Below are 25,447 nucleotides of genomic sequence, written 5' to 3' on the forward strand. Positions count from 1 at the left end.
TGGTTTGTGACGACTGGCTCTGAAACTTACTTTAGGTACAAATTTATCGGTTAAATCCTTCAGCTTTTCTTTAAAACGTGTCCAATTGGCGTCAACATTATGGTGGTGGAAAGTTGTCTGAAATGTGGTAAAAAATGTGCAAAGGCCCTCATTTATCGCTTCATAATCGCCTTTGTCATACAACTGTATCGTTTTCTTGTACATTTCGCACTTTGTTGGTCGAAAAGAAAAGCCAGCATGAATTACTTTGTGGTCGCTTATTTCCTTGAGATAATGAATGTACGAAAGGCTTTCGGGGTTGTTGGTTAATATTAGATCTAAGATATTGGATGTATCCTGTGAAACACGTGTTGCTTCAGAAACCAGCTGGGTCATGTTAAACTTGAGGCAGATATCGAGGAAGTTCCTGGCTTCGGTTAGTCCTGTCGAAGAACACAAATTGTCAGTGTGCCAGTCTATTTGCGGAAAGTTAAAATCGCCAAATAGTAGTATGTGTGCATTTGGGTGAGCAGCAATAAGCTGACACATGGTTTGGTTAAGCTGGTTGCAAAATTCGAAAGTAGTGTGGGGAGGTCTGTAACAAACGCCTAGAGTACGGTGTGTGGGCGTGATTGGATAGTCACCTATAATATTTCCAGCTGTGACCGAATATTGATGACTGCACAAGACAGTCGTTCGTGGAATGCAATCAGTACACCACCACCGCGCGTAGATGCACGGTCATTGCGGTACACACGAAAGTTCGGTAGGTCCGATAGCACTTCAGTATCGCTCACGTCATCAGTGAGCCACGTCTCGGTAAGTATTAGTAGATTACTGCTAGAGGACAATACAATGCTAGATATACGTTCACTTTTTTGAAGAAAACTGCGGTTGTTAGTGTAAATTGCAGAAAGTGAAATAACATCGCTCTAGAGACAGTATATGCTCGGTTCTTTTCTTTCTTTTTTGGTGTTTCGTCTGCTATGATAATTCTTTGATGCCGTTAGTACTGTCGTCAAAGACGTAACGCTTTTGGTTCATATACAGAGTTTTGAAACGGACGGAAAATGGCTTGTTCTTGCTTTTCGCAAAAGCAATTAGTTGTTTACACGCATTTTGGACTGGGCGCGAGAAATCCTCACCGATGCCATAACTTGTCCCTTTACGCATCCGGCCATTTCACAATATTGTAGCTTTGGTCTTCTGTGATGCAAGCTTTACTATTATGGGCCGGCAGCGACCAGCTGAGGGACGGCCGAGGCGATGCGCACGCTCTATATCCCTTGGTTCCAAGGTTAACTGTAAATTATCCCGGCAAAGGTTTGCGACCAACTGCTCTGTCTTCGCGAATGTTTTTGAGGAGGAGGAGTCGGGGATGCCGTAGAAGATTAGGTTGTTCCGCCTCGAACGGTTCTCGGCGTCATCCATACGGGCTTCCAGCACCGAAATTCGATAGGCAGTGCGCTTTGTGTCAATGCGCATGATTTCAATTTCTTTCCGCAGTGGTACCAATGCCTGATAATGATTTTCGAGATCTGTTAGTATTTCGTTCAATTTCCCTATTGTTTTGTCAGTATTGCCGAGTTGAGCTTTCAGGCCTTGTATTTCTGCAATTACCTTAGCTTGGCCGCTAGTCAGACTACGCAATTCCACGAGAAGGGCTTCAGTAGAAGGGCCAGGGTTAGATTCAATATCTCCAGCTTGGAGTAGTAGCGAGTGCATTACATCAACATATTCAGCAATAATAGTAACACAGTACCGTGGGCTCGGCAGCTGTACCAGGCAATAATTACTCGTTTTTTTTTTTTTTGCAAACATAACGTAAGGTTCACCCACCTGCATAGCGAGAGTGAACTGATTAGTGGTCCGTGCACTGGCCCAGTCACCAAGCCCTTCTTCACAAAGCCCTTCTTCTGCCCTTGTACATAGCTCATTTCGCATCGAGCCGATGCTCGTTCGCGGGGGGGATAATGCCACGTGCCTAGCACCGCGCGGCCTCCCCGCTTAGTCGAGACGAAGACGAAGCGGTGGTTGGCTCGGGAGGCGCGCTCGGACTAGACCTGGCTATGTGATTAACAAGACTGACTTCATCCTTTGGTTCTCCCCTACGCCTACATGCACGTCTATCTCCTTGGGTCGTGACAATATAATAAAATGAGAATGCCAGAAGGTAGGTTAAGTTACCTGCATAAGCTTGGCGCCTTCCGAATTTTTGTTAAATTGGTTTTTTGCATCGAGTAAGTGGAACCAATAGGACAGTTTGCGGGTAGCTTTTATGTTTATTTTAAATTGTGTTCTTTAACGTCCCGAAGCGACACATGGGCTGCGAGGGAGGGCTTCGGATTAATTTATACCATCGGAGGTTCTTTAACGTCCGCTGGCATCGCGCAGCACACGGGCGTTTTCGTATTTCGCCTCCATTGAAATAGGACCGCCACTGCCGGGATCAAACCTGCGACCTTGGAATCAGCAGCCGCAAACCACTTAGCCACCATGGCGGGCGATACCATGTATGTGGAATTTCTTTGTTAGCATGTTGCTCTTGTGTATCCGTGCTGTGTCGCTCAACGTACCAGCATATTTCCCAGTGCCAGACCTCGTGTTTAAAAACGACAGAGCGGCGACTCATGTGGTGCAAGGGTAATCCGCCTTGTAAATCATTGTTTAATCGGCTAAATTCGGCTATCTGACAGTGCAGAAAAAAGCTTGGAAGAGAACAATGGGTTTCATTTTTTCGCTAAACTAAGTGCATTCACGCCAGTTTCACGAATTTGGTCAACTGTGAATCATTTTTTTGGGGGAAAATGTCACCACGCTAACGCTTTTCACACCCTGAAGTTACATTTAAACAGAAGTCCTACGTGTATTGGCGAAGAAGTTGCCGATGCTTACACTCAAGGGTGATCACATTCTTCTGCCGCTCTTTGCGTGGACTTTACCCCGACTGCCACGGATACTCTGTTCGCAATGAGAGTGTTGCGGACTGCTTGTGGGATTGCGGAGACGATGCGCAGTGGGTCCTCATGACGTGTCCAGTTAAACTCTTCGAAATCTTCCGGAGGGAAGACTACGTGATCTGGTGAATTACTTTAAAATGAAGCTTGGGAAACGGCAAACATTCAATCAACCTGATTGACATCGTGATGGTGTCTGTTTCGAAACCCCAGAAGGAAGCAACGGATCTCTCTTCGTACAGACCGATGTCGCTCACCTTGTGCGTCTCAAAGTTTATGGCGGGACTGATTTACAACCGGCTGTCCTGGTAGACTGAAACCAGACGTTTCTTTCCATCATGTATGACTGGTTTTCGTTCCCGTCTCAGCGCGCCGGAGAACAGTTTGGATTTAGTAAGCCACACCGATGAAGCCACATCGCATGAAGGCGACAGGGCGCATTCAACGCTTCGGTAAAAAAATTATCTGCGACCGTAGGATGCAAGTCCGCCTTTTAAAGACATTTTGCAGCATAAGGACACTGTCTCGAGAAGTGCCGCAAGGAATCGATCTATCGCCGCTGTTGTTTAACGTTGCTATGGCACCCCTGCCGGACGCACTACCACGTGGCGGTGCACTGCTGCGCATGTGCGCTCACGACACCTTCGTGTGGGTATCCGGTTACCAGCATACGCGTCTAGAGGTGATAGCACAGCGGGATACTTCGGCAATACAGGCCCATTTGGCCACGTACTTCCCTTGAGCTGAGAAGCCCTGCTTTATGCTGTTCCCGGACGAAAGGCGTCGCTGTATGCGTTTAGACCTACGAATGCAAGGAACCCAGATTCGTCACGCATGCCACGCGAGGTCCCGGGGCGTCATCCTTAACTCACGCCTGACGTGGAAGAGAGTGGTGGACAGCGTACCTTCCTTCTCGCTGCCTGGGCTAAATGTACTGAAACGTTCGGCAGGGGCTATTGGGATCAGCAGAATTTTTTAATCACTGCGTTTTCTGGAGACTGCACTGGGAGTTCCACGCCTGTCTTCTTTTAGCCAGGTCTTAGAAGAAGCCCGTTGCCTTCCGTTATGTCTGCTGGAATCCAAGAAACTGCTTCTATAATTAGTTCGCCTTGGAGAGACCCAGACAGGTCAGGTCCTGCTTCGTCGACGATAAGCTAGGACGCAAAGACACTTTACAGCCTTTCACACAATAAGCACAGTGGATTGGTCACCCGCGGGAATATAGGGGTCATCAGAACTTGCAATTTATTTATTTATTGTAATACCCACAGCGCCACAAATGGCAATAAGGGGGGGGGGATGAATAACACATCATGCAAACGAAAAAAGGTAAATTGCTGCACATACAATGCAACCACGGACGCAACATCATTACAGCCCAACAACAGCATTCACAGAGATGAAGAGAATAAATCACATGACGTAGTTAACACTACCTCTTCAGAGAGACTATTCCAGTCTTTTATAGACCTTGGTGAAGAAAGCATACTTGTACATTTATGATTTACAGTTAATTTCTTTCACTTTTAATGGATGGTCACGGCGTAGCGAAGCCTATACAGGTTACGGTTTATGCCAGTTTTACAATAGTAAATACTATGAAAAAATTTTATCCTCAAACAATATCTGCATTTTTCCAGCGTCTGCTATCCAAGCAGTTTTTTGCGCATGGAACGCTAAAGTTCGTGGTATAATTATTAAAGACATATCGAATACCCAAATTTTGTACCCTCTCTAGTTTATCTATATCTACTTTATGTCAAGGGTCTCATACTGCGCAAGCATATTCGAGGACCGAGCGAACGTTAGTCTTGAAAAGCAACTCTTTTGCTTCTAAAGGGAATTGTGTGGTGTTACTCCTTAAAAAAAACCAAGAACGCGACACGCCTTTTTTACTACATAGCTAGTCGACATGTCATCTCCAACTTAGATTAGAAGTTATGTACACTCAGAGATATTTGTACCCTGCTACTGAAGAAAGTTGTGTAATTGCATAGAAGAATTCATGCGTTTTTATTGTGACTCGCATATACACAGATTTTTGCAGGTTAATAAACATCCCCTATTTCTTATAACATTCAGTCACCCTATTCAAATCATCCTGTAACAGCACGCAGTCATTCGGACTGCCGATGACTCTATAAAATACACATTCGTCTGCAAACAGACAAATATTAGAAGCGAGGTTAGAGCAAATGTCATTCATAAAACTAAAAAATAACAAAGGTATGAGCACTGATCCTTGAGGTACACCAGAAGATACGATGCATTCTCTTGATAACCTTCCATTAATTGCTACCCTTTGTTTCCTTAAATGCAAATAATCTTGTATCCGGTCAATAATTTTCTTATTAATGTTAAACCAAGACAATTTCTCAAGCAGAAAAGAATGAGGAACAACACCAAATGCCTTCTTGAAATCCAAGCAGACGCAATCTATAGAAAACTCTTCCTCAAGTGCACCAGTAAGGTCATGAATTAGTTCAGTCAACTATGTTACATAAGAAAGAATTTTGCGAAAACCATGCTGCCGTTTGCTTAATAAGGAATGCGTATTCATATAATTAATAATGCTAGTGAAAAATACGTGTTCTAAAACTTTACAAACAATACTTGTACAAGAGATAGTACGATAGTTGTAAACAACATTTCGAGGGCTGGATTTCTGCGCAGGCAGTCAGAAAGCAGTGCACCCTGCTCTAAGGATTTTGCCTAACTGACTTTCAGATATGCAGACAACTCACACGCACATGCACTGAAAAGAGCAGTTGGTAGATCATCAGGACCAGGAGCGCTGGCAGCGTTCAGCTCTTTGAGTATCGACTCAATTCCTCTTTGATTAAATTCGACAAAATGCGTGGGATCAGTATTAAATCGACCAAAATTGAGCTCCTCGTGAGAAGTGTCAGAAAAAGTACAGAATACTGGAAAAAAAAACTGTTGTTTAGGATGACATTCATTTCCGCCTCCACATCCCAGACTTACGCACAAAACGGTCGCTACCTCTGGCGAAAATAAGATCCTTGGTTCATGAACATCTGAGCAATGTCTACGAAGGCCACCTACAAGTTTACACGGATGGCTCTGTGAGCAGGCATAAACAGCCCTGCTCAGCCGCATTTGTGGTGCCTGACTTTGAAATATCTTGATCTGGGCTCCAGTGTTCTCTACTTCGGCTGAATCATTGGCCATTGCAAGGTCACTTAAACGTCTGTCTTTGGGAACCACAGAGAACCGCCATTCTTTCTGACTCCAAGTCTGTACTAGATCTCTTGCAACGAGGAACTCCCGATATACATTTTGACTCTGGGATCTCGCCTGACTTAGGAAGCCCTGGTTGAAAGGATTTACAGTTTGCTTCCAGTGCTTCACCCCACGTTGGAGTCGCTGGTAACACGGCGGCAGACCTCCTGGCTCAAGAAGCCTAATCTTATCCATCATCGGTGGCTGTCCCTAAGGACGGGAGCTTCGCTAGGAAGCTAGTGGTGCAACACTTTTCTGCACTTCGGCCATCTCTGCACCTCCCTTGCGTTACGCGAGGCTTGTCGCGCGGCAGAGCTACTCTCCTGTATCGAGTGCGCACGCGTATTCTGCCCATACGCCGGTATGGACACACAAGCTTCACCGCGCCACTTCACCTGTGTGCGTATACACTTTGATGATGCGGGTGATGTGGACCATTTTGTTTTAGAGTGCCCGCGTTTTTTGTGCCGACCGTGAGGCACTCCTGGAAAACCTGAGGAGACTGAACGTTCCCATGGACGACGTCTCTCAAATCGTGCACCCCGAGGGTTCCCGATCTGAGCGGCGATTATAGCGTCACGATCACTATTGACATTTTTAAAAGGCACTGGCCTTATGGAACGGTGGTAGAGACGCAATCACTTAAGTAAGTGTCGCACGCGGAGCAATTGCCGACAGACCACTATAAGGTTAATCCCGCCTGTACATTGACACCACCACCACCACCACACTGTTTGCTGATTTCTTATCAGTTGTTTCATTCTTATCAATTGTTCTAACTAGTTCTCTTTGTAAACTGCCCACAAGTCTGCGTATTGTAACAAGCCAAACTTCTTTATCGTGTATTTGTTGAGCAATGCGTGTTTTTTCAGTGCTTCCCCTATTTGTATTCCTTCCGCCAAACTGCTAAACCAAACAACCAGGAGGTTGGGAATTTCGTAAATTGCCGGTTTTTTCTCCTCATCCTCGGCCACGACTGGAAAAAATATACCTCTTGGTCTGAAGCACTTTCGTGCGGTCAGGAGCCACTTCTTGATCTTCTGGCAGGGCTCACCAAGACTCAGTTTTATTAAGTCGGCTCTGTTTCATTCTACGCATGCGCGAGCTGGACTCATTTTAGCGCCACTTATATATGAATAGACAAGCACAACACAAATGTCCTCAAATGTGGTCTATATTCACCACTTTCTGCTAACGTGCAGCGTTGGCGGGAGCCGCAGTGAACGCGGACGTCGCTGGCGCGGTGCCCGGCATCAAAGCTATATAGGAACTCGAACGAACGCTTGACGGTTACGTCCAGCACGATCTAGATGTGATGGAAAGCATGCTCGCTCGCAAAGACATGTCGAGCGCCGTACATTTGCATGGGGTGTTCAGCGCATTTCAACAAACGCTGGTTTAGGACGAGGAGCAACCTTCCATATAGCCGCCGAGTTGACATCAGGGCCGCGGCTGTGATGCGGCTGGCATGTTGCCGTCCTACGTATCGGCGGCGGGAGGGGGGGGGGGGGGGTGAGAACCATAGGTGCAGACTGTCGCCGTTCCTGTCTCTACGCGATTCTGAGCTCTGTGCTTAAAATGAATAAAAATTGAAAACACAAAATATCCGCAGTGTTTTAAGAGAATTAGACCAATAAGCCCTGTGTCACACACATGCGACGTTATAATTATCTTGGAACCAATCAACGGCGCAGCCTGTGCTCAGGGTTCGTCGCGCTCACACGTGCGCGCCGAGCCATGAGCGCTCTTTCCTGCCTTACTTCCGCGCCTTTCACCCTCTTATTCGAGTAAATTTTGTTGCCTCTCCGTTTTTCTTTCAACTGCTGGGCGGCCATGTATGAGTTATTTCTGCTTATTTCTCTCTTTATGGCGTGGATTTTCGGCGGCAGGCGGTACATTTTTTACATCCGGGCGTCGGACGTTAACAAGGGAAGCGACATTCGGAGCAGCGTGCCATTACCGGGTCGTTACTTTCTCCGCTTACGCCGGTGGACGCATGAGCGGCCCCAATTTCTTTGGGCCCGCGCCGCCGCTGCCGCGGGCCGCGCACTGCAGGGTTGAGCGAACGTCGAGCTACATGCATGCGAGCGCTCGTGGCGCGCGTTGTTCTGCCTCGACACTTCCGACGGAAGTGCGGCTCGAGAAGAAACAGAGCTGGCCGGTGCGCGGAAGTGTGCTCCGGCTGTCTCACGTTTATCTTTCTTTTTCTTCTAACATATCTCACGTTTGTCAGAATCCCCCGTGCCTCGCTCCTCCAGCGCACTTCCTCGGAAGAATCGAAGATGGAACGGAAGGAGGAGACAACTTTACTTGAAAGCGTAAAGGCCCATGGCGCAGGAAATCCGGTGTCGGCGTGGCCGAAAACTTAGGGCTAGTCAGTTACAAGAGTCTCCCATAGATGGCGCCAGCCACATCATCGACGCATCGGAAATTCCTGACCCTCGGGCCCTTGGGTTGCGAGCCAGATGCATATTACCTCTACGCCACGCAGGCACGTTCGTACGGCTTCATTAAAGCGGGCCTTTATGTGTATGTCGTGGGGTCTTTCACAATCATTGTGGCTGTAAAAGAGAAACAGTACCCATGACTGCAGCCGCCGCGGTGGCTGAGTGGTTATGGCGCTCGGCTGCCGGCCCGAAAGATGCGGGTTCGATCCCGGCCGCGGCGGTCGAATTTCGATGGAGGCGGAATTCTAGAGGCCCGTGTACTGTGCGATGTCAGTGCACGCTAAAGAACCCCAGGTGGTCGAAATTTCCGGAGCCCTTCACTACGACGTCTGTCATAGCCTGAGTCGCTTTGGGACCTTAAACCAACCAACCAACCAAGTACCCATGACTGCGTGGGAAAGAGGGACCGCTGTCGCGTCGTACCCTTAAACGAGGATCTTAAGTGTCCCCCAGTTTGTTTTTTTTGGACCAGGCCAGATATTTCGAAACTGACCGGTCCCGCTTAGCGCCTGACGCTCAACACCCCATTGCCGCTGAAAATGCAGGCTTTGCTTTGTGACGTTCTAGTGCATGTTTTTCGGGGAGTAGTGAAGCGCAGACCAGAGTGCAGGCTTCGCGTCAGCAGCTGGAGCGCGTGAGCAAATCTACCTCCCTCGCCGTCTCATGCATGACCATCCCCTGTGTACAGGCGTCCACAGACTAGACTTGTCTAGAGCGCTCAAATGCTGCGGTGGAGATTGAGGAGAACACTGGTGTCATTAACGAGTCACCCAGGAATTCGAAACAACACATTATCGTGCACGGACATTCGCATAGACTGTGGTTAACTTATCGTGCCTCAAAAAACAATATCCAGCCAAGCAGGCAGCGACAAATGTCACATACAGCAGAGCGCACCGTTCGAGCGCTCCAGACAAGTGCGTGGATGCACGAGATGAGACTGGAAAATGTAAGACCTTGTCGAGCGCTGATTCCAATAGCCACTGTTAATAATCTCTGCTCAGTGGAAACGGCCACTGTTCCGGGTGGCACGCCGGTGACGATCACTGGGCGGGACAAAATGGCGTTGGTGACTGGCTCCGACGTTGAAGGAAACAAGATCTGGTCTGTTTGTCATAAAACTGTGGCACAGAGTTAGATGCATCACAGATGGTGCTTGCAGTTGTCGCAAGTTTGCTGGCGCTGTCATGCGATAACCGCGGTGGAACCCTGAACTGCAGGCTTTCGGATTCCGCTCTCGGCTCTTCCCTCCATTTGTTCGGTGTGCACCTGTCTACTCGTTTATTGTCTTCTGCAGCAAAGAAAATAGTGTAGGTGATGTCCTCATTGCACGGGAAGTCAGTAAACGGATACGTAATACATACATACATACATACATACATACATACATACATACATACATACATACATACATACATACATACATACATACATACATACATACATACATACATACATACATACATACATACATACATACATACATACATACATACATACATACATACATACATACATACATACATACATACATACATACATACATACATACATACATACATACATACATACATGCATACATACATACATATTCTTTATTTTACTGAAAGAGAAAAAGGCCCCTGGGCAAAAATGTACTTCAGAGTAGCTCGACAAGGCCCGGGGCCCATTACAAGGCAGCAGCGAGCATACGGAATTTATTAACATAATAAAGCACACGGTGAATTTAGATAAGTCATGCAATTTCGAAGCGCAATAGAGTTGAAATATCTCAGGTTTTTTTACCAATTAAATCGAAGTGAACATGACAATATGAAAGGCAAGAAGAACAATGCATGAAGTCATAATCAGACATCTAGAACACAACGCTGCTAAGTAGTTCTAAGTAATAGACATGACTACAAAATAAGATGTTCACTATGAGATAATAGAGATAGGGAGGCGAGATTATCTGTTTATAAGGAGACAACAGTGGCGATGCAGAAGCATGTACGACAAACAATATTTAAGAGAAAAAACTGTCATTATCCTCCATACGACTGAGAAAATTTCTCATAAAAACATTTCTCTTACAACCGGCATTTTCACACCACCATTCATGGGAAGTGTGTTATGAACTAAGAATTGCATCATTTGCCTCCCATAGTTTGTGAAAACCTGAGGTACCGTCCATTTCTTTCTTTGACGCCATGTATCTGGGTGGGTGCATTTTTTGTAAGGATGCAAGTTTGAGGAGTAATTCACTACGGTGGGAGGTCATGAATTTCATAAGAAGCAGGATGATGTAATATGACATCTTGCTTACTAGTAGAATATTGTGTAGGATAAAGAACGGTGGTGTATGTGCCACGTAATCGGTGGAGGAAATAATACGGATGACCTTTTTCCACATGATGAGAACGTGATTAATATGAGTACGGGCTGCGGCCCCCAGACTAAGTGGCAATAGTTAATTTGGGAGTGAAATAATGCATGGTATATCATTCTTAATTTCTACAGGTAGTATATCGCGACATCGACAGGCGACACCTACAGTTTTTGATAAGTTACTTATAAGATGTTGAATATGGTCACCCCACTTAAGATGTTCGTCAAAGATGACTCCTAGATTTTTGTGTTTGGTGACGACTTCACAGCTACTGGTGCCCAGAGTAAGCGACGTAAGTGCAGATACTGTGCGGTTTACAGGACGAAAAAATATTGCTTTAGATTTTGTGTTAATTTTTAAGGAGTTCATGTTGGACTAGTGTAGGACTATTTCTAGAACGAAATTTCCTTTCACAAATAATTCACTTGAAGATACTCCCGAAGAAACAAAGTAGTGCCTTCGGCATAAGTTGCAAATCTTGCCATATCTGTAATCTGCGCCAGATCATTAAGATATAAAGTCAAGAAAAAAAGGACCCAATATACTTCCCTGAGGTGCACCACACTTACTATATTCAAAGGAGGAACACAAACCGTTAATGCTAACACACTGCTGGCGTTAACCAAGATATGATGTCATTAGCTGCAATGCACTTGCCCTGACTCCATATTTTTGCAGTTTTCTTGTAGAATATGATGATTAATGCAGCCAAAGGCTTTGCTGAAGTCAATAATTATGCCTAAGGTTAGTAGTTTTTCTTCTACATTTTGTAAAATGAGTTCTTTTTGTGTCAGCAGAGTAGATTCAGTTGATAGGCCTGATCGAAAACGAAACTGAGAATCATGTATGAGGGAGTGTTGAATGGAGAAGCGTTCTAAGCGCCTTAGTAAAATCTTTTCCAGTGGCTTTGAAAATACGGGAAGAATCGACACCGGGCGGTAATTGCTCATGTCATTCCTTGAGCCACCTTTATGAGAATAATATCTTTCGCCTGCTTCAATCTATATGAAAATACACTGGACGAAATGGATAGGCTAACAATATGTGATAGGCATGGTGCAAGAAGGTCGCAATAAATATAATTGGTTTAGTAGTGAAATTCTCAGCGTCAGAGCTAAAGCTGTTTTTTTAGTGCCATAAGCGTAGAAAAACTTCAGATGGTGCAGTAGGCTGAAGAAATAAGGAATTTCTATAATTATTTCTGTAATTCTAATTCTAATTTCTGTGAATATAAATTCTAATTTCTAAAAATAAATATAATTGGTTTAATAGTGAAATTCTCAGCGTCCGAGCTAAACTTGTTTTTTAGTGCCATAAGCGTAGAAAAACTTCAGATGAGGCAGTAGGCTGAAGAAATAATGAATTTATTACTTGTTTTGCAATACAGCGAGCCGCATTTTTATTGTAAGTAGTGTTTGGCAGGTTAATGAAGTATCGATTGAAGTGGTCCGCTAGGGCGGCACCCGTTACTGGCGATCCATCAATGAAAAATTCACCGATGTTCTCATTGCTATTTGGGCTATTGATTTCCTCATTCACAGCCCGCCACATTAGTTTCGGATTGTCGCGCCTATTTTCCTGGGACAGTTGTTGATAATAGCCTCTTCGTGCCTTACGCAGTTCTGTATTCAAAGAGTTCCTAAACATTAAAAAGCAACCAAATCTTGTTTGTTCCTGCCTGATGCAAGTTTTCGATAAAGTTTATCTTTTGTTTTAATCTTTTGGTAAAGTTCAGGGGTAATCCAAGGTTTCCTTAATTTTCTTGTGTTTCCGCTTTGTTACCCATGGAAAGTGAGAACAGTATATACCCTTAAACTTTTCAGTGAACGAATTGTACGCTTCATTAACGCAAGTGTAATTATAAATATATGACCAATCAATGTTCTGTATGGCTTGTGGAAACGAGATCATGTTTTCATTACTGAATGATTGGAACTTTATAAAATGATATGAATTACTCACACAACGGCACTTCTTAACGGATACAAAAATCGGACAGTGGTCACTAATATCACATGACAAAGTGCCAGCACAGTGAACAGTTACGCCAACATTAACTGTGAAAAGATCAATGATACTCAGGCTAGACGGCGTAACTCTTTTTAGAGAAGAGACCACATTAGAAAATCCATTCAATTATGCTAGAGCATTTTAATGATGCTGGCCTCTTATTCATATTAACATTCAAATCTCTACCAATAGCTAAATAACTAACCTATATTGGTTTAAAGAGTAGAATTCTAGAAGATGGTTTATATTTTGGCAAAAGAGATCGTAGTTTCCGCATGGAGGCCGGTAGACTGCAGATATTATGTATTTGTTATGACATAATGTTAGTATTTCATAGTTTTCTGACGAGGCTGAAAGCTACTCAATGAGTTCACATTTATAAGAAGATTTTATATAAATGGCCACGCCCCTCCTCGTGACAGCCTGTTTAAGTAGAAAAGTGGAAAAGGGTCTAAATGATTGAAGTCGCTTTCTTCTTGGCGCCAAGTCTCAGTGAACAATAGCAATCAAAACATTCCGCGAGGTCATTCAGGAGGCTATCAATCAGCTCATATTTCATAATTCTTCTTAACCGCTGATCTTAGCAGATCATCACAGTTGAGCTTACCGCTTCAGGTGGTGATGACAGGAAACACCTTGTTGATGATGAAATCGGGGTTTCTTGATGACTCGGTGGTTATAACTCGCAAACATTCACGTTACTCGAAGCAAGGAGAAAACTATTTACATGGCTAAATCGTTTATCAGACGAATTCAGCTCCCGTTCCACCCAGAGCGCTTGTTTTTAAACCCTCTGTCTCCGCCCTTAGTGGGGACAACAACCTATAAGATTACAAGCGACTCGACTCACCAATCAGTGGTCAGGGAAAGGAAAATAAGGTTTCCGCCAACTATTGACAAATTGGGGAAAGTGTGCTGATTAAACATTTGGGAAAGGAGAGGTTGCAATCAAATACACGAACAGCACAAACGCGACCACCCTCTCCCACGGTACACACGGCCCAGCCGTTACCACTTTCCTCTCTCTGTCGCACACGCGACAAGCATATGCCGACGAAACGATCCTTGAAGTGTTTCCAGAACATACCGCAAGAGACGAACACAGTCGTTACGGGAATAGTGGGTTTCCGGTCACTTGGCTAATACTCAGCCGTATCTCGTGCGCCCCCGAAACCTCGTCAACCCCTTAACAACGAACACATGTCGACAGCTGTAGTACATGGTTAGGCTTCTTAAGGCGGGCTATGCCCGTGACGGCTCGGAGTAAACGAGGACGTCCGCCGCAAGCAGGGGAGGCCGAGACGGGGACGGGTCCCTTTGTTGGCGACTTCCGACCCCCCTGGAGTGGCCTTCCTTGCGAACACAAGACCAGCGAGTTCGCGGAAAGGTAAACGAACTCCACAACCACCATGCCAGAAGAAAAAGAGAAAATGGCCGACGCACTTACCTGCGCTAACCACGGGCTGTGCCTATAGCCTCGTTAGCCGGGGTACGCTACGAGAGTTTGTTCAGCTACCGCTATTTCACAGCACCCACGGCGTAGGAGTGAGCAAAGCGGCTGAAACGGCCAATATTACAACACTGCAGACATCATAATCAGCCTGATTACGTCCACTGCAAGATGAAGTCCTCTCAAAAATCTCTCCAATTAATGCCTTCCTGTGCCAGCTGTGACCATCCTATCCCAGGAAACTTCTTAATCTCCTTCTTAGTCTCATCCGCCCTCTTAACTTTTTGCCGTTTTCTGCTATGCTTGCTTTCTGTTGGTATCCACTGTGTTACCCAAATGACCATCGGTTATCTTGCCTTCGCATTACATGTCTTGCCCAAGCCCATTTCTTCCTCTTGATTTCGACCAGGATGTCATTAACCCGGGTTTGTTCCCTGACACACTCTGCCCTCTTCCTGTCTGCTAACGTTACACCCATCATTTCTCTTTCCATAGATCTCTGCATTGTGTTAAGTTTAAGTTGAGCCCTTTCCGGTGCGATACAAGTGTTAAATGTTTTCTCTTGAGGGATATTGGTAAACTCCATTCATGATCTGAGAGAACCTGTCATATGCGCTCCGTCAAGCATATGACAAAAGCATTAACCATTAGCCAGAATCATTATGTTAAACGATCCGCGGGTTTCTATGCATGTGCGCTGCTCACCGATGGTGGTAAAGACTGTCCCGCAGTAGAACATGGCTCCCCAAAATGTCCACAGCTGGTGCTCGGCGTCCGTGGTGACGCCGGCCTGGCACAGCGCGCGCATCTGCGCCTCGTAGACCTGCAGGTGCCGCTGTGCCAGTCGCCGCCAGCGGTGGTCGTCCGCAGCGCCGCAGCCCCGGCGAAGCTCCTCCACGAGCAGCCGACGGACCTGCCGGTGCACCGCCGACCTACAGCTTAGCTTTAACCCATTCTAGGCTTTCCGCTTGTCTCTGTATGACACTAACAAAGACCGCCGAAATTGAGGCGCCTCATCGTTAGTGTCTGGCTTTACTTATGAGCGCGGAGCTTTGCCGTTTTTATTTGTCTCGCACACAGATAGAGCCCCTAGTCCAAACAGCTAACCATCATTTAATTTATTTCACTTTGATTACAAATACTTTCTATGATGGGACGGACCTGAAAACACAAAGAAGCGTCGTGTGTGAGGGCGCATCTCCTCACCCGTTGCAGGCCTGCCTTGGCGCGAGACTCGTAGGGGCCCTCGAGGTAGCGGAAGGCGAGCGCACCCAGCGCCGCGTAGGCGGCCAGCAGGACCAGCAGCAGTACGTGCGTAAACCACCGCTGGGAGATGGCGTGCAGGCGCTGGGCCAGGCGCACGCCCCACGACCGGCGGTCCGACAGCGTCACCACGTGCATGGGGCTCACCAGCAGCAGCGACGGCCGGCCGCCGTCTTCGGTCCCCGTCATGGCTCACGCGGCCTGCGTCTGCACACCAACCGATCGCTCTGCATTTTGACGTGGAACGGAGTTCAGGGGCCAAAACTCGCCTGTCGTCTGCTGCGTGCGTCTCTTGTTCCACCCTTCACGCAATTCGTTCTCACGTGTTGGTGCTGCACTACCAAATCAACACGTAACGCCTGCAGCCCCTGGTCCATCGCGATTCATGAGAGAATCAGCACGCACTGTCCAACAAGACTGTGTTGCCTGCGTATAGTGATAAGATACCGGTCCAGTATACTGCAGGGCTTCAAACCGTAGCCTAGCGACAGTCGTGAGTTCAGCGACTTGTTATCATATTTATGGATATTTGGAAGGGCTATGCATGATTTATGTGATGCTTGCGGATGGAAATTTAGGCCGCGTCCTGTAGGAGCTTGCCTCATTTCGACGTCAAAACTTGTAGACTTTTACAATGCAGACACCTCTAGTCGACTGAGGTCCTGCTGTAGCCATATGCTCACGAGATTTTTTCACTTCTGTTTCTCTGAATAGTGGCATAAGAACTGATATTGTGTAATAGTACAGGAAAGAACGTTATTTGCGACATTTTCATCATTCCTTTCACAGCTCTGATACGTCCACGCCTCTGGCCCTGGTAACGGCCTTATTTGCTTCAAAGCTCTGCTAGTGAAAAGCTACCTAGCGTTTTTTTTTTCGGTTGCGTACTTTTAATAGGCTACGGCGTGTCCCTGACGGGTATTGAAAGCAATATCATGTGGTAGAGACAACGCTGGGAACAACAGACGAGTAGACAAGCGTCACTGCAACAGGCTCTTTATTGGGCTCACAGTCGCCCACAAAGAACAGAACTCGGCCGCAGAGATAGCGACAAACGTGCTCGGCGGTTGTCGAGCCGAATGCTTGCTGCGCTCAGCAGTGCTCGGTGTAAAGCAGGCAACGAACCTCAGAGATACGGCGCGCAAAGTGGCCACAACGGCCTCGAACAACGTAGAATCAACTCCGCATGGTAGCCATCATTCGAGATAAATATGGCGACATCTCGCGTCGCAAATAAAGTGACAAAGCCACGTACCGGCCGCTTTGAGCATAAGCAAATAAGCATGACAAATGGTCGCTGCAATAAGATCCCGAAAGTGCAGCGGTGTGTTACTCCATAGAAAATCTGACGCCATCGATTAGGCTACTCCAAGCAGACACTGTGCGGCTGAGTATAGTGATGCCATTCTGAGAGGGCTTCTTGCATGTCGCCGTCACAGTTGAGAAAAGGTTTAGCGATGAGCTGTGGTAACTGTTGCAACAACGGTGGATGAAGCTGGGACAGAGGGACTAAGCGGCATGTTTATTAGGTATGCTGGTCTTAAAAGAGAAGCAGTGCGTGCAATCTGGCCGCGGGCTTTTATACCGGAAAGCCGGCGCTAGGCCATGACGTCCCACAACACCGCAGTCGATCGAATGACAGTACATTCCTTCCCACCTTAATCGTTTTACACAACCTCTGTGGGCGATATCAGTCTTCCGAAAACGAGCACTTGGCCGAAGAGGTGGTGTGTTCAGAGGCGGCTCCCGGAGCGGTGACTGTGGTGCGGACCTTGCGGTAGTTCTATCGTGCTGGTGGGACCTGTCTTATACGCTTTGCTAAGTTCAGCAGCAGAAAGCTCAGGAGAGTGCGCGGTTTTTACGACAGAAACGAAAACAGCTTAGCGCAAGAAACGGGACGAGAGAGGGACACACCACGAGCGGTACTAACAACGAAAACTTTATTGCAACGAGACAATAAATAGGAAGGATGTACACACAAATGAAGAGAAAATATGAAAATAAGGAATCCCAACCGCAGCAGTCAAAAGTTACCGGCTATCTAAGGTTACCTATTTGGTCAGCAGTCGTTGGCACCCAAACCCAGCGCGGCGCCCGAATGTCAAGATTGTCTAAGGAGCGACAAGAGACAAAGTCGTCGCAAGTGCAGGACGTGTGGACGAACGCAAAGTGATCGCCAGAGAAAGCACGCTGAGTTGTTAAGAACTTCGAACCCCAAGAGCAACCTCACGCTGCATTGCCGTGATTACCAAGAAGGCGCGTGCGAGCCAGACCTGAGTCACTGCAAAATCTTGACGAAGCACAGGGCACAACTCACGCGGGAGATTATAGAAGCCTTCACAATCAGCAAAAGAGGCGCTGATTGTGTTACTGTTCAATCTGTTAGTTTGCTGACCAAAGAGATAACCTTCTTAGATAGCCGGTAACTTTTGACTGATGTGGCTGCGACTCCTTATTTTCTATTTGTTTGTGTGTACATCCTTCCCATTTATTGCCTCGTTGCAATAAAGTATTTGTTGTTAGTAGCGCTCTTGTTGTTTCTCTCTCTCGTCCCGTTTCTTGCGCTAAGCTGTTTTCATTTTTTATTGGCTTTTGGGGAAAGGAAATGCCGCAGTATTTGTCTCACATCTCCGCGGTCACCTGAACTGCGCCGTAAAGGAAGGGATAAAGGAGGGAGTGAAAGAAGAAAGGAAGAAAGAGGTGCCGAAGTGGAGGGCTCCGGAATAATTTCGACCACCTGGGGATCTTCAACGTGCACTGACATCACACAGCACACGGGCGCCTTAGCGCTTCGCCTCCATCGAAACGCGGTCGCCGCGACCGGGTTCGAACCCGGGAACTCCGCATCAGTAGCTGAGCGCCCTAACCACTGAGCCACCGCGGCGGGTCAATGGTTTTCATGGACAACCAACAAGCCCAAATTCACACCTAAACGGACAGAAACGATTCCGCGTCTGTTAGCCCTGTTCTTCCTGTCGGTGTGTTTCGGTAAGTGAAAAGGAACTGGTCAACCCGGTGTCGCGAGGTTTTGTAGATCCCCGTTTTTCTCTCGTCCAGAACCTGGGTGGTGCGGTGGCGTTCGGTTATGCCGCACCCTATTTTTTCGAAAAAAAAAAGCCTGTGAAATTTGTGGCACAAATGCAAGGGCCGTTGTCTTCAACTGCTTCATCTGGAAGTCTGTATGGTGCAAAGACACTCCGCAGCTTTTCGATGTTCTTTTCTGTAGTAGTTGAAGACAGAACGAACACTTTCATGCACTTGGAATGTAGTTCCACTAGGACCAGAAGCCACTGGCTATCCGTGAACACGAAGTCCAAATAAATTACGCACTGTCCAGGTAGATTATTTTCCACCTGCGAGGCGGCCAACCCCAAATTAGCAATAGAACACATGGCGAAGCATTAAGCGCTAAATGACGCGCGCTCTGACTTTTAACAATCCGCTCAATGTCCTCCGTGAGCTGACGCCATCACACAAAGCTACGGGCGGGCATTTTCATGCGCGTCATCCGGTGGCGTCCTTCATGCAAAATATGCCACACTTGTTCGCGCGAACTTCTAGGTATAATCACCTGATTTTTACATGCAATATATTGCTGATCTACATACAGCTCATGTCGCCGAATGAAATAAGGCTTTAATTCACCGTGTGTGACACGCGCCGGCAAATCACTCACTGTGTACAACAATGCTTGAGACGACGCTCGGTCAGTTTGAGTGGATTTCTGAATCTCGACAGCAGACAACGGCACTTCATCAACAACTGAAAAGATGTCTGCGCAGTCTGAGACATCTTGTGGTTTGCTAGTGGTAGACACGAAAAACCATCACAACATCCCGACCTTTGCGGTAAACCCAACTATAATCATGCGCGGCGAGCGGTAAAGCCCAGCGTTCCATGCGGGCTGCTGTTATCGCTGGTACGGGTTTATCATGAGCAAGCAAGCCTTTAAATCATTGATGGTCAGAATAAATCACAAAGCTGCGCCCGAACAAATATTTGTGAAACTTTTTCAGCCCCAAAAACCAGAACAAGGGCCCCTTTTTCATTGTGAGCATAACCATGCTGTGTTTTACACAATGTTCTGGGAGCACAGGCAATTGGCCTTTCACCGCTTCCAATCTTATGAATAAGACTGGCTCCGACGCCGTATGCTGTTGCGTCGCACACTATATAGGGAACCTGCGCTGCCAAGGTGGCACTGCAATTGTTCCATTCTGTGACTCAAAACTGCTTTTGTTAGCCGCTTGGGCCGCTGCAAACGCGAGAACACATTCTGCGCGATTAGATACCCGCGTTTGGCTGACAGCATTCATTGCCTAGCTTCTCTCGGCGTAGCCCAGATAGCTGACGCACGGCACGTGCGCCTTCGACAGAGTGCGGAGGCTCACGCCAATAGGCGCCTGAAGGTGGCGCGGAAAAGTACTAATAGTACTACCCAAAACTGCTTGCTCTTGTCGCTAGGCAGTGTGTATGGCGCAGCAATCGGCGCCGCAAGCTTCAGCGCAAGTTCCCCATAGTCCTACCGGTTTCGTTGGGTCATAGTGAGCCAGGACATTGCTTTGCGTTAACTAGCTGTTGCTTTCTTGAAATGCTTGCTCTGCCGCGTGTGACCACTGAAGTACCTTTTCTCGTTCAGGGCATCGTACAGGGGCTTCAACTAAGCTGACGTGTTCGGCACAGACTACCTGTAGAAGTTAGTCAAACAAAGGTAAGCTCGCAACTGAGCCGCATCTTTTGTTATTGATGCTTCTTTTATCGCTTTCACTTTTTCTTCCGATGGCCGTATGCCTTTATCGTGAAGAATGTGGTCCAGGTAAGAGGCGGACATCTCAAAGAAGTCACACTTTTCGTTTTGCAATCGTCTGCCCCTTTCCTGAAATCATGCCAACACCTTTACCCCTCAATGAAAGCATTCGTCAAGTGTCGAGCCAGCGATAAGTGCATCATCCAAGTAGCAGCTTACACACGCAAGCACTTTTAAGACATCATCCATGACAGACAGGAAAATAGCAGGTGCGCTTGTGATACCATTGAGTGAGTGCGTGTAGTTGCATAGTCCCATGTGTGTGTTGACAGCGTCCAGTGGTTGTGCCTCGAGCTGCTGATACGCAGTGGACCAATCGAGCACTTGCATCCTGTCAACTTTGCGGGCAACTATTCTATAATGGGAGGAATTTAATGGTCACTTCGTAGGCACGGATTCAATGTAACCTTCAAGTCACCACACACTCTCACCTTGTCGTTCGCCTTTGGAACAACTATCAGGAGCGTTGCGCAGTGATTTCTCTGCACAGGTACTAACACTCCCTTGTTAACGAGAGACTGAAGTTCAAGTGATGTGCATTCTCTCAGAGAAAATGGCATCTGTCGCGCCCTGCAAAATGCGGGGGCGCTGTCGTCCTTCATAACCAACCTGGTTAGACTGCTTTTGATCACTACCATAGTGGAATTGAACACTATAGCGTCATTATGAAGTAGCGCCGCTACCAGTCTAGCTTAAGAGCCTCCAGCCAGTCAGGTCCTAGCAACGCAATGTCACGATCGTTGTAGGTTTTAACGACAATGAGCGGAAGTTGCTTGTACTGACGTTATGTTCAACGGGAACCGTCAACTTCCCCGTGACTGTTAGCGGCGTACCGCCTTGAGTCCTAAGTTTTGTATGAGTTTTTTATAGCAAGGCTATTTACGTATATCGGGCCAGAGTTTCCTGAATAGCGTTTATGGTTCAATGGACACATGCACGTCTGTCTGTCTGCATGTTGACGTTCTTCTACGTTAACTTGATAACTTCCTGAGCGCCCTTCGCAAGAATAGACATTGTACAACACTCGATGACAGTCCTCATTCGCAGTCTTTCTAGTCCTGACTGCACATTTTTGCCAAGGGTCCGTAACGCATGCAAACACGAGAGCGATACTTGCGAAATTTTCAGTGCTACGCTTTGTGCGCTGAGCCACACCACAAATATTCCGACGATTTTGACACTCGGTCACCTGCTGGTTCTTCCCTGGATGAACTTGCACACTGCTGTGGGCGTTTCCCACTGTCTGACTTGTAACGTATGACGTTGATTGTACTACGCCCACCCGTCGGTCGAAAGTTCTGGCTTCTTTACACGCAAGCTCGATGCTTTTCACGATATCGCATCGATTCGAAAACGTCAACTTGCTTTTCTTCAGCAACTCGGATTGCGTTGTGCTGCCGCAGAGCCCAACTAGAAAGCGGTCTCGCCGAGCCTTGTCGAGGAATTCCCCGAATTCGCATGAAGCTGCCAGTTGCCTCAGTTCCATTGCATATGCTGTTATAGACTAGCCCTCTGGCTGACACCGCCAAATAAATTTGAACCCTTCTGTGATGACCATAGACTTGGGCATAAAATGACTCCACAAAACTTCTTCCAGTTCGGCATATCTCTTGGCCCTTGACTTTTTAAACTCGAGCGAAGGCTTCAGAGTCTTGTACGCCATCTTGTCGATCGCCGTTATAAACATAGAGAGCTTGAGGTCGTCGCTCACCTTAGGACCTTCAGTAAGTGCTCGAAGCTTTCCACGTCGGACCTGAAGTCCTCGTCCCCGTCCTCGGCAAGCCCTCCAAGCGTTGCTGTCCTGAAGTCTCGCTGGAGCACCTTCCGGTAGTGCGGTGATGGGTTTTTACGTAGTCCGGCAATATACCATCCTCGTCGCCAGTTACGTTGCAGGCGCGGTGGGTGAAACAAAGAAAGAGCGACTGAGCAGAATGTTTATTCGGCATGCTGGCCGTGCAACAGAAGCAGCCCGTGCGATCTGGTCTCAGGGTTTTATACCGAAAAACCAGCGCTAGACCGTCATGTTATATCTCGCCGCAGTCGATCGAATTCCTTGCAATTTTAATCGTTTTACACAACCTCGGGGCTCCGTGCGACTGAGCAGTGATGCCATTCTGAGAGGGCTTCTTGCGTGTCGCCGTTACAGTTGAGAAATTATTCAGTCGAGCGACAAGTGTGACCCTCGATAATGCATTTTCACACTCACAATGTGCCTGGCAGTACGAATTTTGGGCTTGTACAAAGAAATAGATTGTTTAGTGCGCACCTATAGTGGCCATTACCCGCATTTAGCCGTTGTTTGCCTCCTTGTCCGTCTGTTTGTCTGAAGCCGGTTTTGTGGCAGGCTGCTAACCTGCCCGCCGGCTGGTGGGCAACCTGCCTAGGTGCACATAAAAATACCTAGCAACCTGCCCACCGTGGCAGGCGACAGCCTATTTGTTCGTACGAGGCTAGTAGGGAAGAGCAACCTGGGTCGCACCCTAACCCAAGTAACCCAACTCCCACTGATGGCGGTACCTGCCATAGAAGAGCAGTGGCGCATCTTAACTTGACCGCTGCACCATTCCGCCGTGGGATGGTAGGAAGACTCTCAGGCATTTATGAATGGAGAGATTGACCAATTCCGCATACACAGACATTAACCCGTTATCGATACCCGAACAACCGCTACCCTAACAACGTGGGCTGCCCCTTTCAATAATTCCTTCCCGGCACAGTCCAGGGCCCGCTTGCACGAAGCAAATGAGTATAGTTCCCAGTCTAGCGTTATTCGCTGTTTAGACCACGGTGCTAGAAACGGTCGAGACCCTCCGCATGACTGGCTCACTTTTCCGGTGGACGCCTCAACTCTGTCGCGCCAAAAAACACAAACGGTAGTTGGAAACCAGCTTTTAGTCGCCCTTCGTGTTTTTCTCTCACAGCGTAGTTGAGATGTCTACCGGTAAAGGGAGCCAGTTATGCGTCTTTCCTTTTTTCAAATCCAGCAGAGGGCCTATACTGCGAATAAGGGTAGACTGGGGGGCTAGACTGTCCGATATTATTCGCGGTCTAAACACGCTTTCGGTTTTGAGGAAAGGAAGGGCGCATATTAGCTCACTTTGTAGGTGGACACTTGAACCGCGCAGTGAGAGAAAAAAAAAAGCTGCCCTCCTCTCCTCTGCTACCGCCGGCTTGGTCGTGTTACTCGTGTGATGCTGATGCGTTTCTCAACTGCCGCAGCATCCCCTAACGTGTGTTTTGCTTGAGCTAAACTATTACAACTTTCGCTGTAAAACATTCCAAACGAAACTATAGCGGCATGGCTTTTAGATGGAATGATGTATCAGAACAGCCGTTGTTTCTTTTGGGTCGATCGTTGCGATGTTGGCCCAATGCCATGTGCATTTGGCATGTCGAGCAGCTTGCACCACGTTGCCTTTCGTGGCGACTTGCAAAAGCTGCACAAAACTGTTATCCATAGTCTTGTCGTTCACGTCACTTTAAAATTGCTAAAAACACAAAAAGGCTAATATATTTACAAGCCCACACTCCACTCCTCACAGTGCACAATTATTTTTTGTAAATATGTTCGCTTTGAATGGAATTTGTCATAACAATAATGTTTCAGAATTTGGCCACTTTGCACGGCACAGTTGTGCGAAAACACACCATTAGAAGGCCGCCGCGGTGGCTGAGTGGATACGGCGCTCGGCTGCTGGCCCGAACGACGCGGGTTCGATCCCGGCCGCGGCGGTCAAATTTCGATGGAGGCGAAATTCTAGAGGCCCGTGTACTGTGCGATGTCAGTGCACGTTAAAGAACCCCAGGTGGTCGAAATTTCCGGAGCCCTCCACTACGGCGTCTCTCATAGCCTGAGTCGCTTTGGGACGTTAAACCCCCATAAACCTTAACCGTCACCATTTGAAGGTTCCTGACTATTGTACAGCATGCAGCAGATAAACGACGTAGCGACATACAGGTTCTATCAAAGCTGTGTTTATGCCACGTTGACATCACATCCGTTGCAGTCAGACCACCAGACGTGCTAATTGTTGATCTCTTACGGGCTGAGAATATGATTTACGCCACGAGCTGAAGTCGACACTAGTCCGAGCACGCAGTTCCGCTAGAGTAAGCAGCGGTCGTCAGGAACGTATCCCACGCAGTTGACGTTTGGAAAGCTTATTCGTGCATGCTGTTACGCTGCCTGAAACGTTCATCCCGCCAATCATTAGAGAAACAGCGATACCTGCAACTGCGGCCGGATCCACGTAGGCTCGAGTCAATCCTCTCCATTTCTCCGCCGGCATCAAAAGCCCAGCATGCGTGGTCGTAAAACTCGCTATAACGGATGCAAAAGGGGGAGAAGCGGCTTACGGAGTCAGTGGCGGTGCCTTCCGGACAGGGTATACCACCGATGCACGCGGGGTGTCAGAGCGTGCGCTTGGCTGCTGCCGCCCTGGGGCGATCGCAATATTTAGCCTCGCGCAGGCGGAGCGTCTGCGCGCAAGATGGTCCTGGTCGGCCCCATCTCCCGATTGGCGAGCTGCGCTGCACACACACACTCTGGAGGCGCCAAGAAAACAAGCGCCCGCCCGCCAACCATTCTGCTTCGGGGTGTTGCGAGCGCGCGAGAAGGCAAACCAATAAAGTTTGGAAGCGCAGCCACCTCTGGCTTCTCAGCACGCAGCATGCGTTGTCGAGACAAGGTGATTTGACTTTTATTGCGCTGACTTTCCTGTTTAGGAGTAGAATAAAGCGTTTTACTTTCGTTCTGGCTTAGGCGGATACACTTATTTAACGTTTGGACATTTTCTTTGTTACTGATATGGATTGAAACGTAGGCGGGCTCTGAACGGGTGAGCACATCGACGTGTGTGTTTGGTAACGCTATACAACTCTCGCCATGCACGTATACTTAGCTTGGCGGATCGGCTTGATGCA

The 25,447-nt window shown here is 47.4% G+C and overlaps 1 protein-coding gene and 1 pseudogene across 1 annotated transcript; both read right to left on the reverse strand.

Annotated features, from left to right (window-relative positions):
* Positions 1–963: 963 nt before the first annotated feature.
* On the reverse strand, positions 964–1,824 carry LOC144132881 (uncharacterized; annotated as a pseudogene).
* Positions 1,825–14,527: 12,703 nt separating this feature from the next.
* Positions 14,528–22,506, reverse strand: LOC144096684 (uncharacterized). The gene is made up of 4 exons (XM_077629553.1): positions 22,236–22,506; positions 15,661–15,924; positions 15,160–15,367; positions 14,528–14,562 (listed from the first exon to the last, which is right to left on the reverse strand). The coding sequence occupies exons 2-4, from the start codon at positions 15,904–15,906 to the stop codon at positions 14,528–14,530; spliced, it is 489 nt and encodes a 162-aa protein (XP_077485679.1). The 5' UTR covers positions 15,907–15,924; positions 22,236–22,506.
* Between the last annotated feature and the right edge of the window lie 2,941 nt (positions 22,507–25,447).

This window comes from Amblyomma americanum, chromosome 1, assembly GCF_052857255.1.
Source record: "Amblyomma americanum isolate KBUSLIRL-KWMA chromosome 1, ASM5285725v1, whole genome shotgun sequence".
Lineage (NCBI taxonomy): Eukaryota > Metazoa > Arthropoda > Arachnida > Ixodida > Ixodidae > Amblyomma > Amblyomma americanum.